Source organism: Musca autumnalis, unplaced genomic scaffold (genome assembly GCF_047663935.1).
Source record: "Musca autumnalis isolate F117 unplaced genomic scaffold, ASM4766393v1 scaffold_2, whole genome shotgun sequence".
Classification (NCBI taxonomy): Eukaryota; Metazoa; Arthropoda; class Insecta; order Diptera; family Muscidae; genus Musca; species Musca autumnalis.
In genome coordinates, this window is record NW_027411755.1 from 204,076,572 (window position 1) to 204,094,861 (window position 18,290).

At 36.9% G+C, this 18,290-nt stretch overlaps 1 protein-coding gene across 1 annotated transcript; it reads right to left on the reverse strand.

The window, feature by feature from the left end:
• Positions 1 to 6,369: 6,369 nt before the first annotated feature.
• On the reverse strand, positions 6,370 to 16,208 carry LOC141393298 (uncharacterized). The gene is made up of 4 exons (XM_073966285.1): positions 15,883 to 16,208; positions 7,461 to 7,605; positions 7,117 to 7,391; positions 6,370 to 7,053 (listed from the first exon to the last, which is right to left on the reverse strand). Exons 1-4 carry the CDS (start codon positions 16,093 to 16,095, stop codon positions 6,397 to 6,399), a joined length of 1,290 nt encoding a protein of 429 aa, XP_073822386.1. The 5' UTR covers positions 16,096 to 16,208; the 3' UTR covers positions 6,370 to 6,396.
• Positions 16,209 to 18,290: the final 2,082 nt, after the last annotated feature.

Below are 18,290 nucleotides of genomic sequence, written 5' to 3' on the forward strand. Positions count from 1 at the left end.
TTGGTGCTGTGAAGTCGGATGCGGTAGGTTCGGACGGTATTCCGATCAAATTCCTGAAGATCATTTTTCCTTATTTGTCTGTTTATTTCCTAAAGTTTTTCAACTCAATTCTTACAACTTCTTGCTTCCCCTCATGTTGGAAAATTGCCCGTGTGGTTCCAATACCTAAATGTAAAGAGTCATTATGTATGGAAAATTTGCGACCCATAAGTATACTTCCCGCTTTGTCTAAAGTAGCCGAGCATCTTATGAAAAATCAGATCATTGATTATATAGAAGATAAAAAGTTGTTAAATAAATTTCAATTTGGGTTTCGTCGTGGTCACAGTACCGTAACGCATCTTCTTCATCTTACGGATACTATTAGAGAGAATATCGACGTTGGAAATTTTGGTGTGCTTGTAGCTCTTGATTTGTCTAAAGCTTTTGATAAAGTTGACCATGTATTATTGATTGAAAAGCTAAAGAATAACTTTTCCTTTGATAGCTCGTCATGCAGATTGATTTATTCATATCTTTCAGACCGTTCGCAGTTTGTTAGCCTTAGTGGTTCTTCCTCAAGCCAACGCATTATCAATAGTGGTGTTCCGCAGGGATCCGTCTTGGGCCCGCTTCTCTTTATACTATATATCAATGATATCGTTAACTGTATAAGTAGTCGAGATTGTTTCCCATTTTTGTATGCAGACGACATGCATTTATTCTTTAGAAATTGTTTGATTACAGATTTAGAAACTGATGTTAATTGTTCCTTAGAAATTATAAATCGTTGGCTTAACTCTAACAACTTTTCGGTTAATGTTCAGAAATCTAAGGCAATATTATTTAAACCCAGGAGAAATATTAGTTCTTCCATTCGTATTTATTTGAATGGCTTAAATATAGTATTCGTAGAAAAGATGAAATGTTTGGGATGCATAATTGATGATAGGCTAACGTTTAGTAGTCACATCACATATCTTCATTCTGTTGTTATGTCCACATTGCGTAGGTTATACTGCAATAATATGTATTTGCCACTGTCTGTTCGTAAGCGACTTGCTTTTGCTTTGTTGATGTCTCGGCTTAGCTACTGCATTGAGGTTATTTCTGGCACTAACCAAGGGAATTTGAAGAGGATTGAGAAGCTTTACAACATGGTTTTGCGCTTTGTTTATAAATTGAAGCGCCGTGACCATGTCACGAGCTACTCTCTAATGTTTTTGGGAGTACCGTTTGACAGTTACGTTAGTCAACGTTTAATGATAACGTTTTACAAGATGATTTGTACTAATTGCCCCGATTTATTGCTTACAAAGTTTCACTTTTCGCATTCAACGCGACATACACAGCTAATTATACCTCGATTTACCTCTTCGATATTTGAGCGATCGTATATTATTAGAGTTGCACGTATTTGGAACCAGCTTCCTCCATTATTACGCACATTTTCGTACACGGTACATGTATTTAAACAAAAATATACTGCTTTTGTTTTAAATCAGGTCTGATAAGTTATCCACAATGGTGGCAACAAGTATAGTAGTTCTCTTAGTTGATTTATATATTTTGTATGCTTATTTAACAGTAATATACATATATACATTTTTTTTTTCCTCAGTTTGGATTTTTTATACATTGGGGAACCAAATTCTTGGTCTTAAATTGTTAAGTTTACATTTAATATTAATTGCTTGAAATCATGTTGTATGATCCATTGAATTAAAGTAGAACTTACTGTAATGTAATTATTTGGCTGCCTTCAGCTTTTGCATTATTAAGTAAATAAAAATGAAATGAAATGAAATGAATATCTCAGCTTCTATAAGGGGTATACCAAAAGCAGAACCTAACAGTGAAAGTAGAAAATATCACCTTTCTAATGATGTAAAGTAGGTTCCCGTAGGTGATCAAACAAACAAGATATCACAATAGTCGCAAATAAATCCCAAATTTTCAATTTTTGCGATTTTAATAATAATGACGGATATCACACCTTTGGTTGGGGACTTTCCAAAAGCAAAGCCTGAATATGAAAGTAGAAGATTCTATCTTTACATCCAAGTTTTCCATTTTTTGGAAGTCACGCTACAGGTCGCAGTTTTGATCGGATTGTCACGAAATTTTGAGGGTTAATGGGGGTCTCACAGATGAAGAATCCTATTGATTTTGGTGATGGTCGGATAATATTTAGGGGTCGTAATGGGCAAAAAACTTATTTGCATAAAAAGACAACGTTTTATCCAAAGCGAATATCTCAGCTTCTATATTGGGTATACCAAAAGCAAAACCTGACAATGAAAGTAGAAAATATCGCCTTTCTAATGATGTAAAGTAGTAGATATCCCAATAGTCGCAAATAAAACCCAACTTTTCATTTTTGCGATTTTAGTTAAAATGACAAATATAACAGCTTTGGTTCGGGACTTTCCACAAGCAAAGCCTGACTATGAATGTAGAAGATCCATCTTTACAATGATGCAAACTAGGTCGGCGTAGGTGACCAACTAACGCAGATATCGCAATAGTCGTTAATACATCCCATTTTTCCATTTTTTTGGAAATCACGCTACAGGTCGGAATTTTGATCGGATCGTCACGAAATTTCGAGGGATAATCGCTATTAGAACCCTACTTTTCATTTTTGCGATTTTAATAATAATGACGGATATCACACCTTTCACTAAGAACGTATAAAATCCCATCTTTAAAATTATGCAAAGAAGGTTGGCGTAAGTGGTTATATAATAGAGATATCGCAATAGTCGGTAACGCATCCCTTTTTTCCACTTTTTCTGCAATCACACTGCAGGTCGGAATTTTGATCGGATCATCACGAAATTTTCTCATTTGGTATAAAAGTCAGATAGGTGAAATCTTTCGTATCTCCATAAAAGAAATGTTTTCGAGTGAAAAGATTATGCACAGAGGTAGTGGTGTAGGGTATCACATAGTCGGCCCCGTACCGACTATAGACTTTTCTCACTTGTATCAAAAATATTTTCGACTTTTTATCTCCTTAAATTGTGAAAATATTTTTGAATACTTTTACGAAAGCTTTTTATTTTCTTAAATTATTAAAATATTTTTGTAAAAAATCGCGAATATTGTTACAAAAACGTTTTATCTTCTTAAATTGTGAAAATATTTTTGTAAAAAATCACGCGATATTTTTTTTAAATATTTTTGCCTGCGGCGCTTTCCATTTTTCAGAAAGTATTTGAATATTTTTACAAAAACTTTTAATTTTCTTAAATTGTGATAATATTTTTGAAAAAATCTGGCATATTTTCGCCTGCGGCGCTTTTCGTTTTTCAGAAAGTATTTGAATATTTTTACAAAAACTTTTTATCTTCTTAAATTGTGAAAATATTTTTGTAAAAAATCGCGCGATTTTTTTAAATTTTTTTTTCTTGCGGCGCTTTTCAAACTTTTTATTTTCCTGTAGGCAGCATTTTTCGTTTAAAATAGGCTTGACGGCAAATTTTGAATATAGTTCGATTTGAGATGGCTACTACGTATTTTGTACTTAATTTTCTGAAAAATTTTAAATCAATTATAAATTATTATATGAAATGGAAAATGCATCTAAACTTAATTTTTTTCTTATACATTTGAAATAAAAATTGTATTTAAATAAATATCACCTAAATTTTAAAAACGGACATAACTCCCATTGGGACTTATGTCCGCTAAGGGGGGTCGGACATATCTCCCAAAAAATTTGGGAATTCCGTGTGAGTTATGTAACGGCACCTGTCTTTATTATGGGGAGGAGTAATCTCTCTAGGATCTTCGCTACTGGTGACGAAAGGAAATTCAGCATGTAAGATTCGCCTTTGCTGTATCTTTGCCTGGCTTCAGTAGAGGCCAAATTTCCAGGCTTCGACAATACGAATGGCTAACGACACTTGTCAAGTACTCAACTCCGGGAACATCCAGTTGCTAAAGTATTACCGTGGGATACCGTGCGAGGCCAACGCTGTGAATGATCGGAAATTGTGGTGGTCATCCTCGGCTGAATAGGCTCTTATACGGCGTAGCACATTCCTTTTCGCCCAATCAATCTAAGGGTGTTCTATAAATTGCCACTGTCACGCCATTGAAAGTAACAGGCGTTCTATCAACCTTATTTCCTCGGAGTCGAGAGTGCTTTAACCGCTTTCCACTTAATCATATCCAAATGTTCCATTGCTTCAGGTTGTTTAGCCATTGTTTACGCCTACTAGCCAGTTGACTTCAAAGTATTTCTTATTTCTTCAGGTTTCCTACAACAAAGTTCATCAAACTCATTTGTTAGTCCCGTCGCATCTGCTCGAAAAGTGTGATCTAATTTCAAATATTATACCAAAAGGCTACAGCTGTGATGATGTCCCGGAAAATTCTCTCAGCCACCAATCAGCTTGCCATTGTTCAAAAAAGTACGGTGGTCAGAGGTTATGAGGTCGGGTGGCCAGTTAATAGAGACGATGATAGTCCAAGTCATTTAGAAGATCGGGTACAACAAAGGTGATGTCTGGTGAGATGTAAAAATACTTGTAGGAGCATCCACATTCACTCGGCACTTTACTGCTACCCTATACATTCCATTTATCGGTCACTATATTCAAACTCAAACTGGGCAGTCTGGTGTATATGGAAATCATGTCTAGTCTTCCCGGTTTGTTTTTTCAATGATGGATGTTTTAATAGAGGTTGGTTACTTAGCCGACACCTCTAAAATGGTTCAGAAATGTACGGTTGTCAAAAGTAGGGTAGTCTGGATGTCATTATGGTGATGTCTAGCAAAATGTGGAAATCTCCTCTTATATGTGTAGGAGCGTCTTCATTCACCGTGCAAAATGGGGAGCTTTCAATTTGCTCTTCCAACAATGTACCCTTCTGGTCATTGCCTAGGATGGAATACCAAAGCTCATGATGAGCATTGAAGTCCCCTAGCACCAGACGTTTATTGTCTCCCAATAGTGAACTAATATGAGGCATATAACGCAAGGCCCAGCTCTTCATCGGCAGTATGTACACATTCAGCATTCCATGTATGGGTCACTACAGTCAAGTTTAAGTGAGATAGGTTCTTACTGGACAGACTGGTGGAAGGTATGTCCTACTCCTACGATTCTTGTACTATTATTCCATAACGTCCTCTGAAGTGCACCCATTTCCTGCATCCATTACATCTCACCATTGTTGACATATGGTGGATGCGCAGGCTCGGAGCAGGCATTCCGGGATACATATATCATTTGTATAGAACCGGCCGCTGTAGATTTGGTATTCATCCATTTGTTTCAGTTGGTGCCAATTCCTCAGATCCTCGTTTAGCTGAAAGAATTTTGCAGCCGCTCGCTATATACCTGCTGATCGAATACCCAAAATCAGACCAAATTTCCCAGAAGGTATTACTAGCAAATGGGCGTGATGTGCTTAGTCGTACTAACCCTGAAGAACCCATGACCCAAAAGCGAAAAAAGCAATGCAACATTGGAACAGGATTTAGTAAAGTGTGGGCAACGGTCGAAGAGGTACCACCACAATTTACGATGGGTGAAGTTGCAGACATCATTCGAAGCGCGTAATCATACCAAGCGTTGGGCCCACACGGAATCTCAGTGCTTTAGCAAGTATCCTCAATGTATCGTTAACCACATATATTTTACCAGAAGCCTGGAAAGGCACAACCTCCCCCCCCCCCCCCCCTGATAAGAAGCAGTTTCGCAGTTGCCCAACATCAGCATGGATGGACGGAAAATGCATAGCACCACAACAGCATTACACGCAACTAACTCACATATCTGTTGAAGACTGAACCAAAAGGGGCCGTGCGATTGAACAGTTATCTAGTAGAGCTGGTAAAAATCGATTGCACTATCGATAATATCGATTATTATTTTTTTAATTCAATATCGATAAATAGTTTTTTCTATCGATATTATCGGATTAAAAACCCCTAACCAAAAATTCATTAAAAAATGGAAATTTCGCGGCTTTTCGGTTTTGTGGACGTGAGAAAGTAAGTCTGTATTCACACGTACAAATTTTTCGGGAAATTAAACTGTATTTTGTATATTTTTATTAAATAAGAGCAATTGTTTTTCTCCTTTATATTTCTGTAAACTTCTTGTGCAAAATGCCAACAAAAGCATAGACATTTCCGCCATTTTCATTTCCAAATTAATGGTGACAAATATCGATAAAATCGATATCAATCGATGTTTTTAAATGAAATATTGAAAATATCTAATGTTGGGAATATCGATAATTTGCCAGCTCTATTACCTAGGTCTTGACCCATTAAAGGCCCGCTGTCGACCATGCTAATGTTTTGTCCGAGTAGCCTGCATTTGAGCCTGAGGTATTTTTTAGGAATAAGCAGATAGTGCGTCATCGCCATTTGTTTAAATATGTAAAACCCACATTTTATTCTTTATAGAAATAATCTTTCAAAACCAATTCCATCATGTCATCAATACATTCCAACATATAATCTCTGAAATCGGCATCAATCTTCACCAGTTCCAAAACTTCATCAGTACGATCAACATTCGTGTAGCGATGAAAATCATCGGGACGATTTAATTTCATATCACGCAAATAATCTCCGGGGACACGTAAAATTGTTGCCGCTATGCAATTATACAGTGCTCCAAATAGAGCCAAATCTTTTAAAGACTGCTCAAATGCTTCAAAAGTCATAAATTCCTTCGGTTCCAACGACATCAGCGATAATTCCTCACAAAATTGTTGATAATATATTGCATGGCATTCCTTCTCAATTTGTTTTCTTTCCGAGGGTTTAATGTTCATATACAGCGTCATAAGGACATCAATGGCAGCGGGGGAATAACGACATAATTGGAAATCTACAAATGCTGCTCCTTTTTCATAAGGCCTCTCTTTGGCAAAGAAAACATTACCACCCCAAACATCACGATGACAAAAGACATTGGAATATTTGGATGAGGGGTTTACCATATCATAGACCGTATCCAAAATTGAGGGTAAATTGTTTTTGATGAATTGCTGCAAAGGTTCTGATTGGTAGTGCGGGTGTTTAAGGGCCACCGCCAATGTTGCCTGTAATTAAAATAGATTCTATGAATTTTCGTAATTTATTTCTTTTATAGTGTTCCTCCCTACCTTAATGCCAGCTGTATACCACACCACCTTGGGATTAACTGTAACCTCATAGAGCACATCCTTCAGCTGTTCTCCAATTTTAATATTATGTATTTGTTCATAGCCCACGCTGCAGGCATGCATACTGGCCAAACCTTTTAGTATGGAACAAATCTGTTGTTTGTTTAAAAATACCGATGAATCTTGCAAAGGTTCATAACCCAAATCCACTATATTTTGCATAACAAAGAGATCTGGTTTGACTAGATAACATTGGGCACACCAAATATTGGGAGCTGTAAGCAGATTGGCGAAAAGGCATTGAAATGAGTTTTGAAATGTGAAAATATTTTGCTTTAACTTACTTAGTTTCCTAAGTTCATTCAACAGTTTTTGATAGAGGGTAGCTTCTTTCTTCAACATGCCCGAACGTTCTATGAAATCGGACATATCAGGATTTTGATAGGGTTTGCTCTTTATGAACAGCCTTAGACGTGTTAGTTCTGTTTCCTGAAAAAAATATTCAATGTTATTTCCGTTTAAAAAAATATTGTTCCACAACAACCCATACGGGACAAGGGAGACTTCTCTCATATCAATGAGTGCATCCCGATTCATATTTAGATATGGGACCTACTGTTTATTGCCGAGTCCGGACGGCGTGTCCTAAGACACCACTTGTGGAGAAGTTTTTCAAGGCTGAAATACTCAGTAAATGTCGCCAACATTACTGAGGGATATTTTGCCACCGTTGAAAAATGTTTGATGTTACCTGGCCGGGGAGTCGAACCACCGACCTTCTGCGTGCAAGGCGGGCATGCATACCATTGCACCACGGTGGCATTTCCGTTTTAGGTTTTGAAAAAAATATAATAACAAAAAATATTCCCCAAAGGGTACTACAGGGCAATGAATAGAACGGCACCACCTGATTTTTAAGGGTCTTTCGGTGGAATAACCGTATAGTATTACTATTTTTTAAGAGTTATTAAGGATAATATTCGCAAAGTTTTTATACGAAGAGTTGCAACATTGAAGCAGAAATAAGTGATTTGTGGGCAACGGTTAAGTCACTCTCGAAGCTTGGAAGGAAGATAAGACCTAAGTCAGGTTTAGCGACGTTACGCCGATGATTAACCACCACAATTTACAATGGATGGTGTTGCGAATTTCATCAGGAACGCTAAATCATCCAAAGCGTTGGGCTCTGATGGAATTTCCATGGTAATGCTGAAACAGCGGGATGTGCCGGGAATCGAGTATCTCACTCAAGTTGTCAACCTATCGGTAGCCAACTACACAGACAAAAATTTAGCCATTTGATAAAAAAATTCAAAAATTAAATCAAAAATTTATCGGTTTTCCGGCGATAAAAAATTGTCATATTGACAAAATTCGATAACATTATTTGATCACAAAGTAAAAATACAGCTGATAAAATATTTCACATACTGACAAAAATATTTATCAAAATAATGTGGAATATGCTTAAAAAAATATTTTCTTGTTGAAAAAAAATGTATAAAAAATCGATAAATATTTTAGTCAATATGTAAAATATTTTATCAGTTGTATTTTTACTTTGTGATCAAATAATTGTATCGAATTTCGTCAATATGACAATTTGTTTTATCGCCGAATTTTTTCTTCTGTGATACTGATGGGGAGGACTAGAACCTCTAGGGTCTTTCCTACGGCGACAACAGCGAAATCGGTCTATGCGATTCACCTTTGCTGGCATCCTTGCTTGGCTTCAGTAGCGGGACCACCCTGTTCCAGACTAAAACAAATTGTCATATTGACGAAATTCGATACAATTATTTGATCACAAAGTAAAAATACAACTGATAAAATATATCACATATTGACTAAAATATTTATCGATTTTTTATACATTTTTTTTTCAACAAGAAAATATTTTTTTTAAGAACATTCCACTTTATTTTGATAAATATTTTTGTCAATATGTGAAATATTTTATCAGCTGTATTTTTACTTTGTGATCAAATAATTTTATCGAATTTTGTCAATATGACAATTTTTTATCGCCGGAAAACCGACAAATTTTTGATTTAATCTTTGATTTTTTTATCAAATGGATAATTTTTTTTTGATAAGGGTTCCGTAATAAGCACAGCACGACAACAGTGCTGCACGCCATCTCCATACATATTAGTCGAGGATTCAACCAGATCAAGCCGTGTGATAAAACAAGTAAAAAAGTATCAGTCGGCTTTGCCGACAGAGATATACCCTCAGCCTGTGTATATTGAAACAATTTTTTCCCAAAAAACGCATGTATTTAGGAATTTTGGGCGTTTGAACTGACAAAAATGTTGATTAGGATTAGAGATCAAAAGTTTTGCGGAGGAGATACTAAAAAGAATGGATCTCCAGCCACTACATATGGTGCCATAGGGGTTTTTTACAACTTCAGGGATGTTTGCTCAAGAAGTATGGACTTGCCCCTGAAACAACTTTTACCATCGCAATTGAGGCAGCGAATGCAAGTTGCTTCAACAAAAATCAAAGTGATTCGAAAGCAGGTCTTAAAGTGAACATGTTTCCGACATTTTGTGTGGGAGGTACCGGATGGAGTGGACAAATGTAGTCCATATTTGAACCTTATCTATATCTGGTAGATATATTAGGATGTGTAAAGTATGGTCCAATTCGGCCACTCTCTTTAAGAGTTTATCGTACGCACAATTTTTCCGAACATTTTTGAACTTTTGTGGGGGAGGTACCTGAAGGAGTGGACCGATAAGGCTTATCTTCGAACTTAAACTATGTTTGGACAAAATATTACTAAGGCCAAACTTTGGACCGAATCGGCAGACCTGTTCGAGAGTTATTTTGCCCTCCAACCTCCTCACACGGTGTCATAGGGGTTTTTTGAAACTTTCAGGTTATTATCTCAGGAAGTATGGACTTGCCCCTGATGAAACTTATACCGTCGTATGGAGGAGCAAAAATCAAAGCGATTCGAGAGATGGTCCTAAACTGAACTTTTCCAAATTTTTGTGTGGGAGGTACCCGACGGAGTAGACCGATTGAGTCCATATTAAAACCTGATCTATGTCTGGTACACGCTCCACGATGGGCAAAGTATGGACCAACTCGGTTACTCCTTTCAAGAGTTATCGTGCGCACAAATTTTAGCATAAATGCTGAGGGTATAACAACGATGGTGACGCTTGACTTATCAAAAGCCTTCGATACTGTCACACACTCCATACTGTTTGAGGATGTAGACAATTTTCAAAAAATTGTGTTACACTTGAACCGGACTATATAGGTTTGGAAGTATAGGCAAAATGGTGTATAATGGTATTTTTATACAGTCAGCATTTATGCTAACGAGGGTATATGGTAATATTCAAAAATGTTTTACAATCGTTGAAGTTGAGGTTCACCATTTAATAAGTCGCGAACAGTCAATATATTTTATACAATATGAATATATTTGTATTAATTGAAGTGTTTTAGCCGGGTTTCGCATAAAATGAACCATAACAAATAATTTATGTGGAGGCTGTGTTGGTGGTAATATTAAAAAATGGGTAAAAATATGTTGAATTTTACAAGTTTTTTTGTGTTCTTTCTTGATTTCTGTTCAAACCACGGAAAATTCAGACATGAGCTCAAAGAAAGAATTGAAGAATACCCCTTGGGCAACATGGTTCTAATGTATGACTTTTTGATATATACACTGCATCCCCTAACATAGATGCTGACACTTTGAAGTTTTGAAATCTGGGTTTTTTGAATTTTTCTTATAATTGGAGGGCGCAACCAGATAATTACCCAAACTATTTATTGGATTGTAGAACTCGTGATTCCACGTCGTTTGATGTATATCTCATGAGTGTGCTTCATACAGCTCCCTAGTAATAGGAGTCCAAAGTAGAAATTTTGGTGCGTAAATTTTCTTCAAAACCCTATTTCTTGGCTTCTAAATTTACAACTGTGACTTAGGTACCCTTGAACCCCGCGTGATTTTAGTTTTTTTACGCGCCGGATCTAATGAACCCTTCCGCTTTCAAATCCATCCACTTAAACGGCGGTTATAGATACCTTGAAAGTAGGAAATTCTGCAAATTATATTTTGATGATTCCGCGCATTGAACCGCGATTTTCTTTGGTTATTTTTACATAAATGGAATCCTTTATACGCGATTATATTATTTTCCAAAACCGTGTGGCATAAATTACCAAAATTCTGGAGTAATATTCGTATTTCGTATAAAATAGAATTTGGTAGCACATCCGCGGTTCTTGACGAATTTGTTTAAAATTTTTTATAATGACGTATTTTTTATAGGCGGTCACTGAAATCAGATGCGCCTTATAATCTTATGTACATCGCGCAATTTTTACCCACATAAAGGTTTTTTGAACAGTAAGATGCAGCTGCCGGCACACTTTGGTCGCTGAATGAAAATTGGAAAAATCGCTACATATTGATAGAGATGCACTCGCTGTATCTGAAAAGTGCATGCGCCTTAACTGATTTTAACGAATTCGCGAATTATGCGTTTTTTAACCTTTATGTTTTTTCTTTGGTTGTAATTTCAATATTACTTTCTATTTCATAATCCTATTGTTTATCAAAGTAAGCAAATACACTTTCGGGTTTGTCATCGCATTTTCCCTGAAGAAGTTTCAGCGAAGTCCGTCAGTCCTTTCATCGAAATTTAGCGAAATAGTGGAATAACTCCCAAAAATATTTTTCTATTTTTCGTATTAAACAAAAAAATATATTTTTGAAATAATATTCCAACAATAAGTTTTCGTCTTTTGTTGTTGCTGTAATATGGCAGTTATAAATCCTATCGTTAAAATTTTGGTCTCATATTTTTCTACGCGTTGTCTAGAATCTGTACGTATTTTTAATTAATTTTTTCGAGTTTTATTTGGACTTTAATTAGAATAAATTAAATTTACTCAAAGATTTTTTCAGTATTTCTTAATTTTCCGCGAAAATAGAAATAAATTTAATAAATATTAAGGCATCTACGGATAGACATTAAATGCTGTTAACGCTTTATATATACATTTTCTTATTACAGCAACAATGGAATTTTTAAATATTTGTTCTTTATAAGGGAATATAACCCCCCATAACTTTGGAGCGCAGCATCCAATTTTGTGAACGCGAACAGATTTGAAACCACGACTTTTTTCTTAATCTATGTTCCAAAAATTGCGGATGTGCTCGCGAAAATTTTTTTTAACATTTCTTCCAATGGAATTGCAAAAGAAATTTGAAATTTACCATATACACTTTCATACGGGCAAAATGTGCCTCATCGAAATAATGGTTTTAGACCCCAAGTATGTTTGGACGAAATGTGTTTCAGACAATTTGGAGTTGATTTAGCCGTGTCCGTCCGTCTGTCTGTCTGGCTGGTGCGCACAATAACTCTCGAACGGAGCAACTGATTCGGTTCAAAATTTGGCTTTCGTAATATTTTGCCCAAACTTAGTTTAAGTTCGAAGATGGGTTATATCGGTCCACTCCTTCCGGTACCTCCCCCACAAAAGTTCGAAAATTGTCGGAAAATTTGTGCGCACGATAACTCTTGAAGGGAGTAAACGATTTGGCCCACACTTTGTACATCGTGAAAGTTCTATCAGACTTAGATGAAGTTTAAATATGGACTCAATCGGTCCACTCCTTCGGGTACCTCTCACACAAAATTTCGGAAAAGTTCAGTTTAGGACCTGCTCTCGAATCGCTTTGATTTTTGTTGTAGCAACTTGTATTCGCTGTCCCCCATACGACGTTACAAGTTTCATAAGGCGCAAGTCCATACTTCCTGAAAAAATAGCCTGAAAGGTGCAAAAAACCCCTATGACACCGTGTGTATTGGTTGGAGCGCAAGATAAATCTCGAACTGATCTGCCAATTCGGTCCAAAATGAGGCCTTCGTAATATTTTGTCCAAACATAGTTTAAGTCCGAAGATAAACCATGTCGGTCCAATCCTTCAGGTACCTCCCTCACAAAAATTCAAAAATCTTCGGAAAAAATATGAGCACGATAACTCTTGAAGGGAGTCACTGATGTAATCCATACTCTGCACATCCTAATATATCTACCAGATATAGATCAGGTTCGAATATGGACTATATTTGTGCACTCCTTTGGGTACCTCGCACACAAAATTTCGGATAAATTCACTTTAAGACCTGCTCTCGAATCACTTTGATTTTTGTTGAAGCGATTTGCATTCGCTACCTCCATTACGACGGTAATTTGTCCAGGATAAAAAGAGGACATCAAAAATATCCTTGAAAAATTAAGTCAAAAGTGAGCATTTTGGCAGGCGCGTATCTTCTAATCCGCGAAGAATTTTAATTTGTTCATGGAGGCAAAGTTGTAGCTCTTGTCATAAAGAACATCAATTCTGGACAAATGAAATCCACCAAACCTCATTTTCAAGGTCAAAATCGCCAAGGTCAAACCCCTAGAAAAAGTTATAGAAGATGATGAAGATGAGGTTTGGTGGATTTCATGTGTCCAAAATTTATATTCTTTATGGCAAGAGCTACAACTTTGCCTCCATGAACAAATTAAAATTCTTCGCGGTTTAGAAGATATGCGCCTGTCAAAATGCTCACTTAATTTTTCAAGGATATTTTTGATGTCCTTTTTATTCTGGAATGCAATAATTTATAATTATTATATAAAGCCTATACTCTCCTCTTTAATATGACACCAATACCAGCATCGTACGACGAGTACAAGTATTTAAAATATTTTTTTGAAAAATGTTGACCTTTGAAATTTGTTTGACCTCTAAAAGGTCAAAACGATGAGAAAACGAAAAATTAAAAATGCCATTTTACTCCATATTGCCTATATTTTCAAACGTATATAGTCCGGTTCAAGTGTAATTTTGGCTATCGGACAGTGTAATCAATTATATTTGTGGACGCCAGTCGAACGTGGAATTCAGCAACAAGAAATCCAAGCCCCGTAAAGTGAATGGGGGAGTTCCTCAAGGTTGGGTAATATGACCGGAACTGTTTAAAATCTACCTCTCCCGTATTTCGCCCCCTCGAGACGACATTGAGATCGTAACGTATGCGTCAGGTACCTTCACTGGTCTCATTTGTGAAAGGCTAATTGACTGATTGTTCCACTTTTTTCCACGCGAGGAATATGCAAATATCCACCAATAAATGTACGGCCACGCTGAACACCATATGAATGGCAGAGGTGAGAAGATAGTTTAATTCTAGGAGTCACATTCGTCAGCATGTTAATGTCGCCCGATCGTGCCACAGCTATATGCGACAAGCTTAGATGTAGAAGCAAAGCCCTCAAGTCCCTAGTCGGCAGCACTTGGGGTGCAGATAAAGAAACATTATTGACAACATATAAGTCGAAGGGTCGGTCTTTGGTACGCTACGCAGAACCAGTTTGTTCCGCGAATATAAGTGCAACGCTATGAAAAAGTATTCAAATCTGTCAGAATTCCGCCCTGAGAACTGCAACTGGTTGTCTCCCTATGTCTTCAGTGTATCATCTACATGAAGAAACAAAGATGCTTCCAGTACAGCAACACAATGACATGCTTTTGAGTAATTGCTCGCGTGTTACGGTGAAAGCCATCCTAATCAACATATGCTGGATAGGACTCCCCCACCAGGCATATCAGGAGAAATTTTCATAATCTAGAATTCCTGCTTTACAAGAGAAAACCTCTATATCGACAAGCCTATCAAGCAGGTTTAAGTAGCATTCACATGGATGCAGTCGCAGATGCCATAAACAACTATCGTGTGAATGCGGTCCTCGGAGAACATCCCCCATCTATTGCAACTTAGGAGCGTATAACCCAATAACGACCAACATTCGTTCCAACGACAATTGAATATTTGCTCCGGAATGTCTCATGTTCATCTTGGACTAAGATTGTCAATTCAGCGATAGCTGTATCAACAGGAAGTTTTTTCCACAGATAAGCAAAACATCCTGGAAACTTTGTGCGCCATCCTCCTAATTAGAGCCGGCATTCAACAAAATCCTCGTCCAAGTATATGGATTTGTTCAGTATATTGGACAAATTCCACCTAAGTTGGATGCTACGTTTGTAATAACTGGTCAGGTCTTATCTAACACCGCCACTAGTCACAATATTTTATAGACAGCTGTGATCAGCCGCCTACAACATCCATCATCCATCAATTCGCGGCAAATTGCTAAGCCTGTGCAATGGTTCTGTTCAGTCAGAAGTGTAATTCGGAGAAATATAACATCCGTTCAATGAAAGGGAATGGAGTCCAATGTTCCAAGCCGCATAGTGCTCCAACACCCGTGCTGCACTAGCAATCCTTTTACACCTTATTCAGATATAACTCGAAACATTCCAGTTGCAATTCGTTACATTTCATTTGTAGTTCGATTATTCCATTTGTAATTCTAAACAATTCAGTTTTAATTCGAGTTTTCAATTTGTAATTCGAATTATTTTATTTGTAATTCGGCAAGGAGTCGTTAAATGTATATATAAAGTTTTTTGGAAAAAAAAGAAAAAAAAATCCGGGTAGGCGTTTAAAAAAACTGTATGTTGTTTTTTTGGGTCACCCTAACGCACATATATGTAACTAACCCAAGAGCGTTATATAGAACATTTTAGGGTCGTCTTTAAATTCGCGGATTCTCGATTGTTTTCTTGAGCCTTTCTTACGTATGCGTCCGTATGCACTCAGCTATGCTTCGTCGGGACTGTTTTTTTATAGTTTTCCTTAACGATAGTTTATTCTTTTCACATACCCCAGCTTTTAAATACCGCAAATGCAAATGGAAATATTCTCCCAAATATCCAATTGTACTTAATTCTGGAACAATTTCATATTCTTTCAATTCACCCACAACACCCTGTTCGTCCAATATCTTTTTCAGTATTTGTTCACATTCTTCCCGTGTTACTAAATCATGACGATTATGTCGTTCGATTAGTTCTTTATTATTTTGTATATCATTCATTGTGATTTGAATTTTAAAATGTGAACAACTTGAATTGAATACAACAAACACGTGATAACAACGACAATGGCACGAGCGATACAACGTTCTACCTCGAACGAATTTTAAAATACAACTGAGCGGTTAACAGCTATCGTCTTGATGAGATACAAGTAAAGCGCTTTACAAGTAATAAACTGTGAGAGGAACGGTATTCTGAGTAGGGCCAACGTTTTGTTACAATTCGACAAAATGAGACTCATTTTATGTTTCGTTGTATAATTCTAAATAATTTCGCCGGTCTGCGATCATCTCTTCATAATGCTACTAAGTTGAGATCGATTGAAGATATCTAATGGCAAGAAAGTTTGATTTCTACATTACAGACTACTCGAATCGTTTGAACATAATATTATAGTGTCTTTTTAATTCGTATACAATTCTTATAAGAAAGTACTCTCTTAATGTCGATACGATAAGATATTTTATTAGATAGTAAAAACTACCCAACAGGTAAACTATAGACTATTCTACGTAGTACTTATAACATATTCGAAACGAACGTTTAACCGTATCCACTGTATACTCAATACTTCTAGTATGTTATGTATGTCTATGTATATCAGTTGCCTACTGGGTAATTGTGCGAGACTATAATTTGTTTCAGAGAGATTAAGGTGATGGATGATCTTATCAGAAGACAATTTATCAACAAGTTGACAATCTAACGGAGAGATTGTAACAGAGCATGTTTAAACAATTAATAGCGTTTTAAATTTGTTTAACTTGAACTGTGTTTTAATTTAACAGCTTAAGTGTGTAAACATATATAAAGTTTGCTAGTTTATTTCCATCATAATAATAATTTGAGTGCGTGGCGTAGGGGATGAAAGATACCAAGGAACGGTCCTGATCTGTTTTAACATGGCAAAGCCCAGGATTTATCTTAGTCTCTATCTCATCTCAAGTGGACACTGAATAAAATGCCGGTCCCGTGGTGTTACCTGAGGGAACTGCCTTTAACACCCGTTAAAGGAAGTGTGCTAACATGTGCCGCGCGTATAAGAACGTTAAAAACTTGGGTTTGGGCAACGGGTTAGTAACTCACCCCTAGAAAAAGCAGCCTACAATGAAAAAAAACGAAAGAAAAGAAAACAAATCCCTCTAAAGTTGACGACCCCCGCAAACGTTTTAAGGACCATGATCTGCGAATCAGCACCTGGAATGTTCGCACTCTTTACAGAGAAGGTGCAGTTTACGCGCTGCCAGATGTACTTGAAAAGTACAAGGCCAATATAACTGCCATACAGGAAATACGATGGATTGGGAAAAACGTCACAACAACACCTAAGTTAACGAACTATATTATAGCTGCCATGAAGCAAAGCATGAGTTTGGTTGCGGTTTTGTAGTTGGTTGGAGGTTAAAACATCTGGTCTCCTGCTTCACCCAAGTGAATGAAAGACTTGCTACAATGCGGATAAATGCATAATTCTTCAATAACAGCATTATATGTGTTTATGCTCCCAGAAAAGGCAAGGACCAACAGACAAATGGACATATTTAACGAGCGCTTAGAAGAAATATATGGCCGTTGTCCTATGCCAAAATTGGAAAGTAGAATATTATTGGCCCAACATTTTGGAAATTCAGTCTCCACAGTGAAACATCTCACAATGGAATGAGGCTGATAGACTTCGCAGCGGCAAAAACATGGTCGTTAGCAGTACCAGATTTAAGCATCTCGATATTCATAAAGGCTTCTGGCTGTCTCCAGATCAACGGACAATAAATAAAATTCATAACGTTGTGATAGATGGAAGACATTCATCGAGTGTGTTGGATGTACGATCGTTCCGAGGAGCAAACATAGACTCGGACCACTACCTTGTTGCAGCAAAGGTACGTACCCGTCTAAACGTTGCAAATAAAGCACAAACCGACGGAAGTTGGACATCGGTAAACTCCAATCACAACACATAGCTACAGAATATTCCACTCAACTGGCCCAATTACTTAATGAAAGCACTCCTCGTCCCTATAACATCCCAGCAAACCAAATGTCGGATGTCCGACATATCGGAACAATTTCGGAAGCAAAATCGTTCAGATTTCGTATCGATTTCTATACGATTTATCGTAGGGGAATTCGTTCAAATTTCGTTCCGATTTCGGAGAAAATATCGGAAGTAAATTTCCCTTCGAATATGCTAATG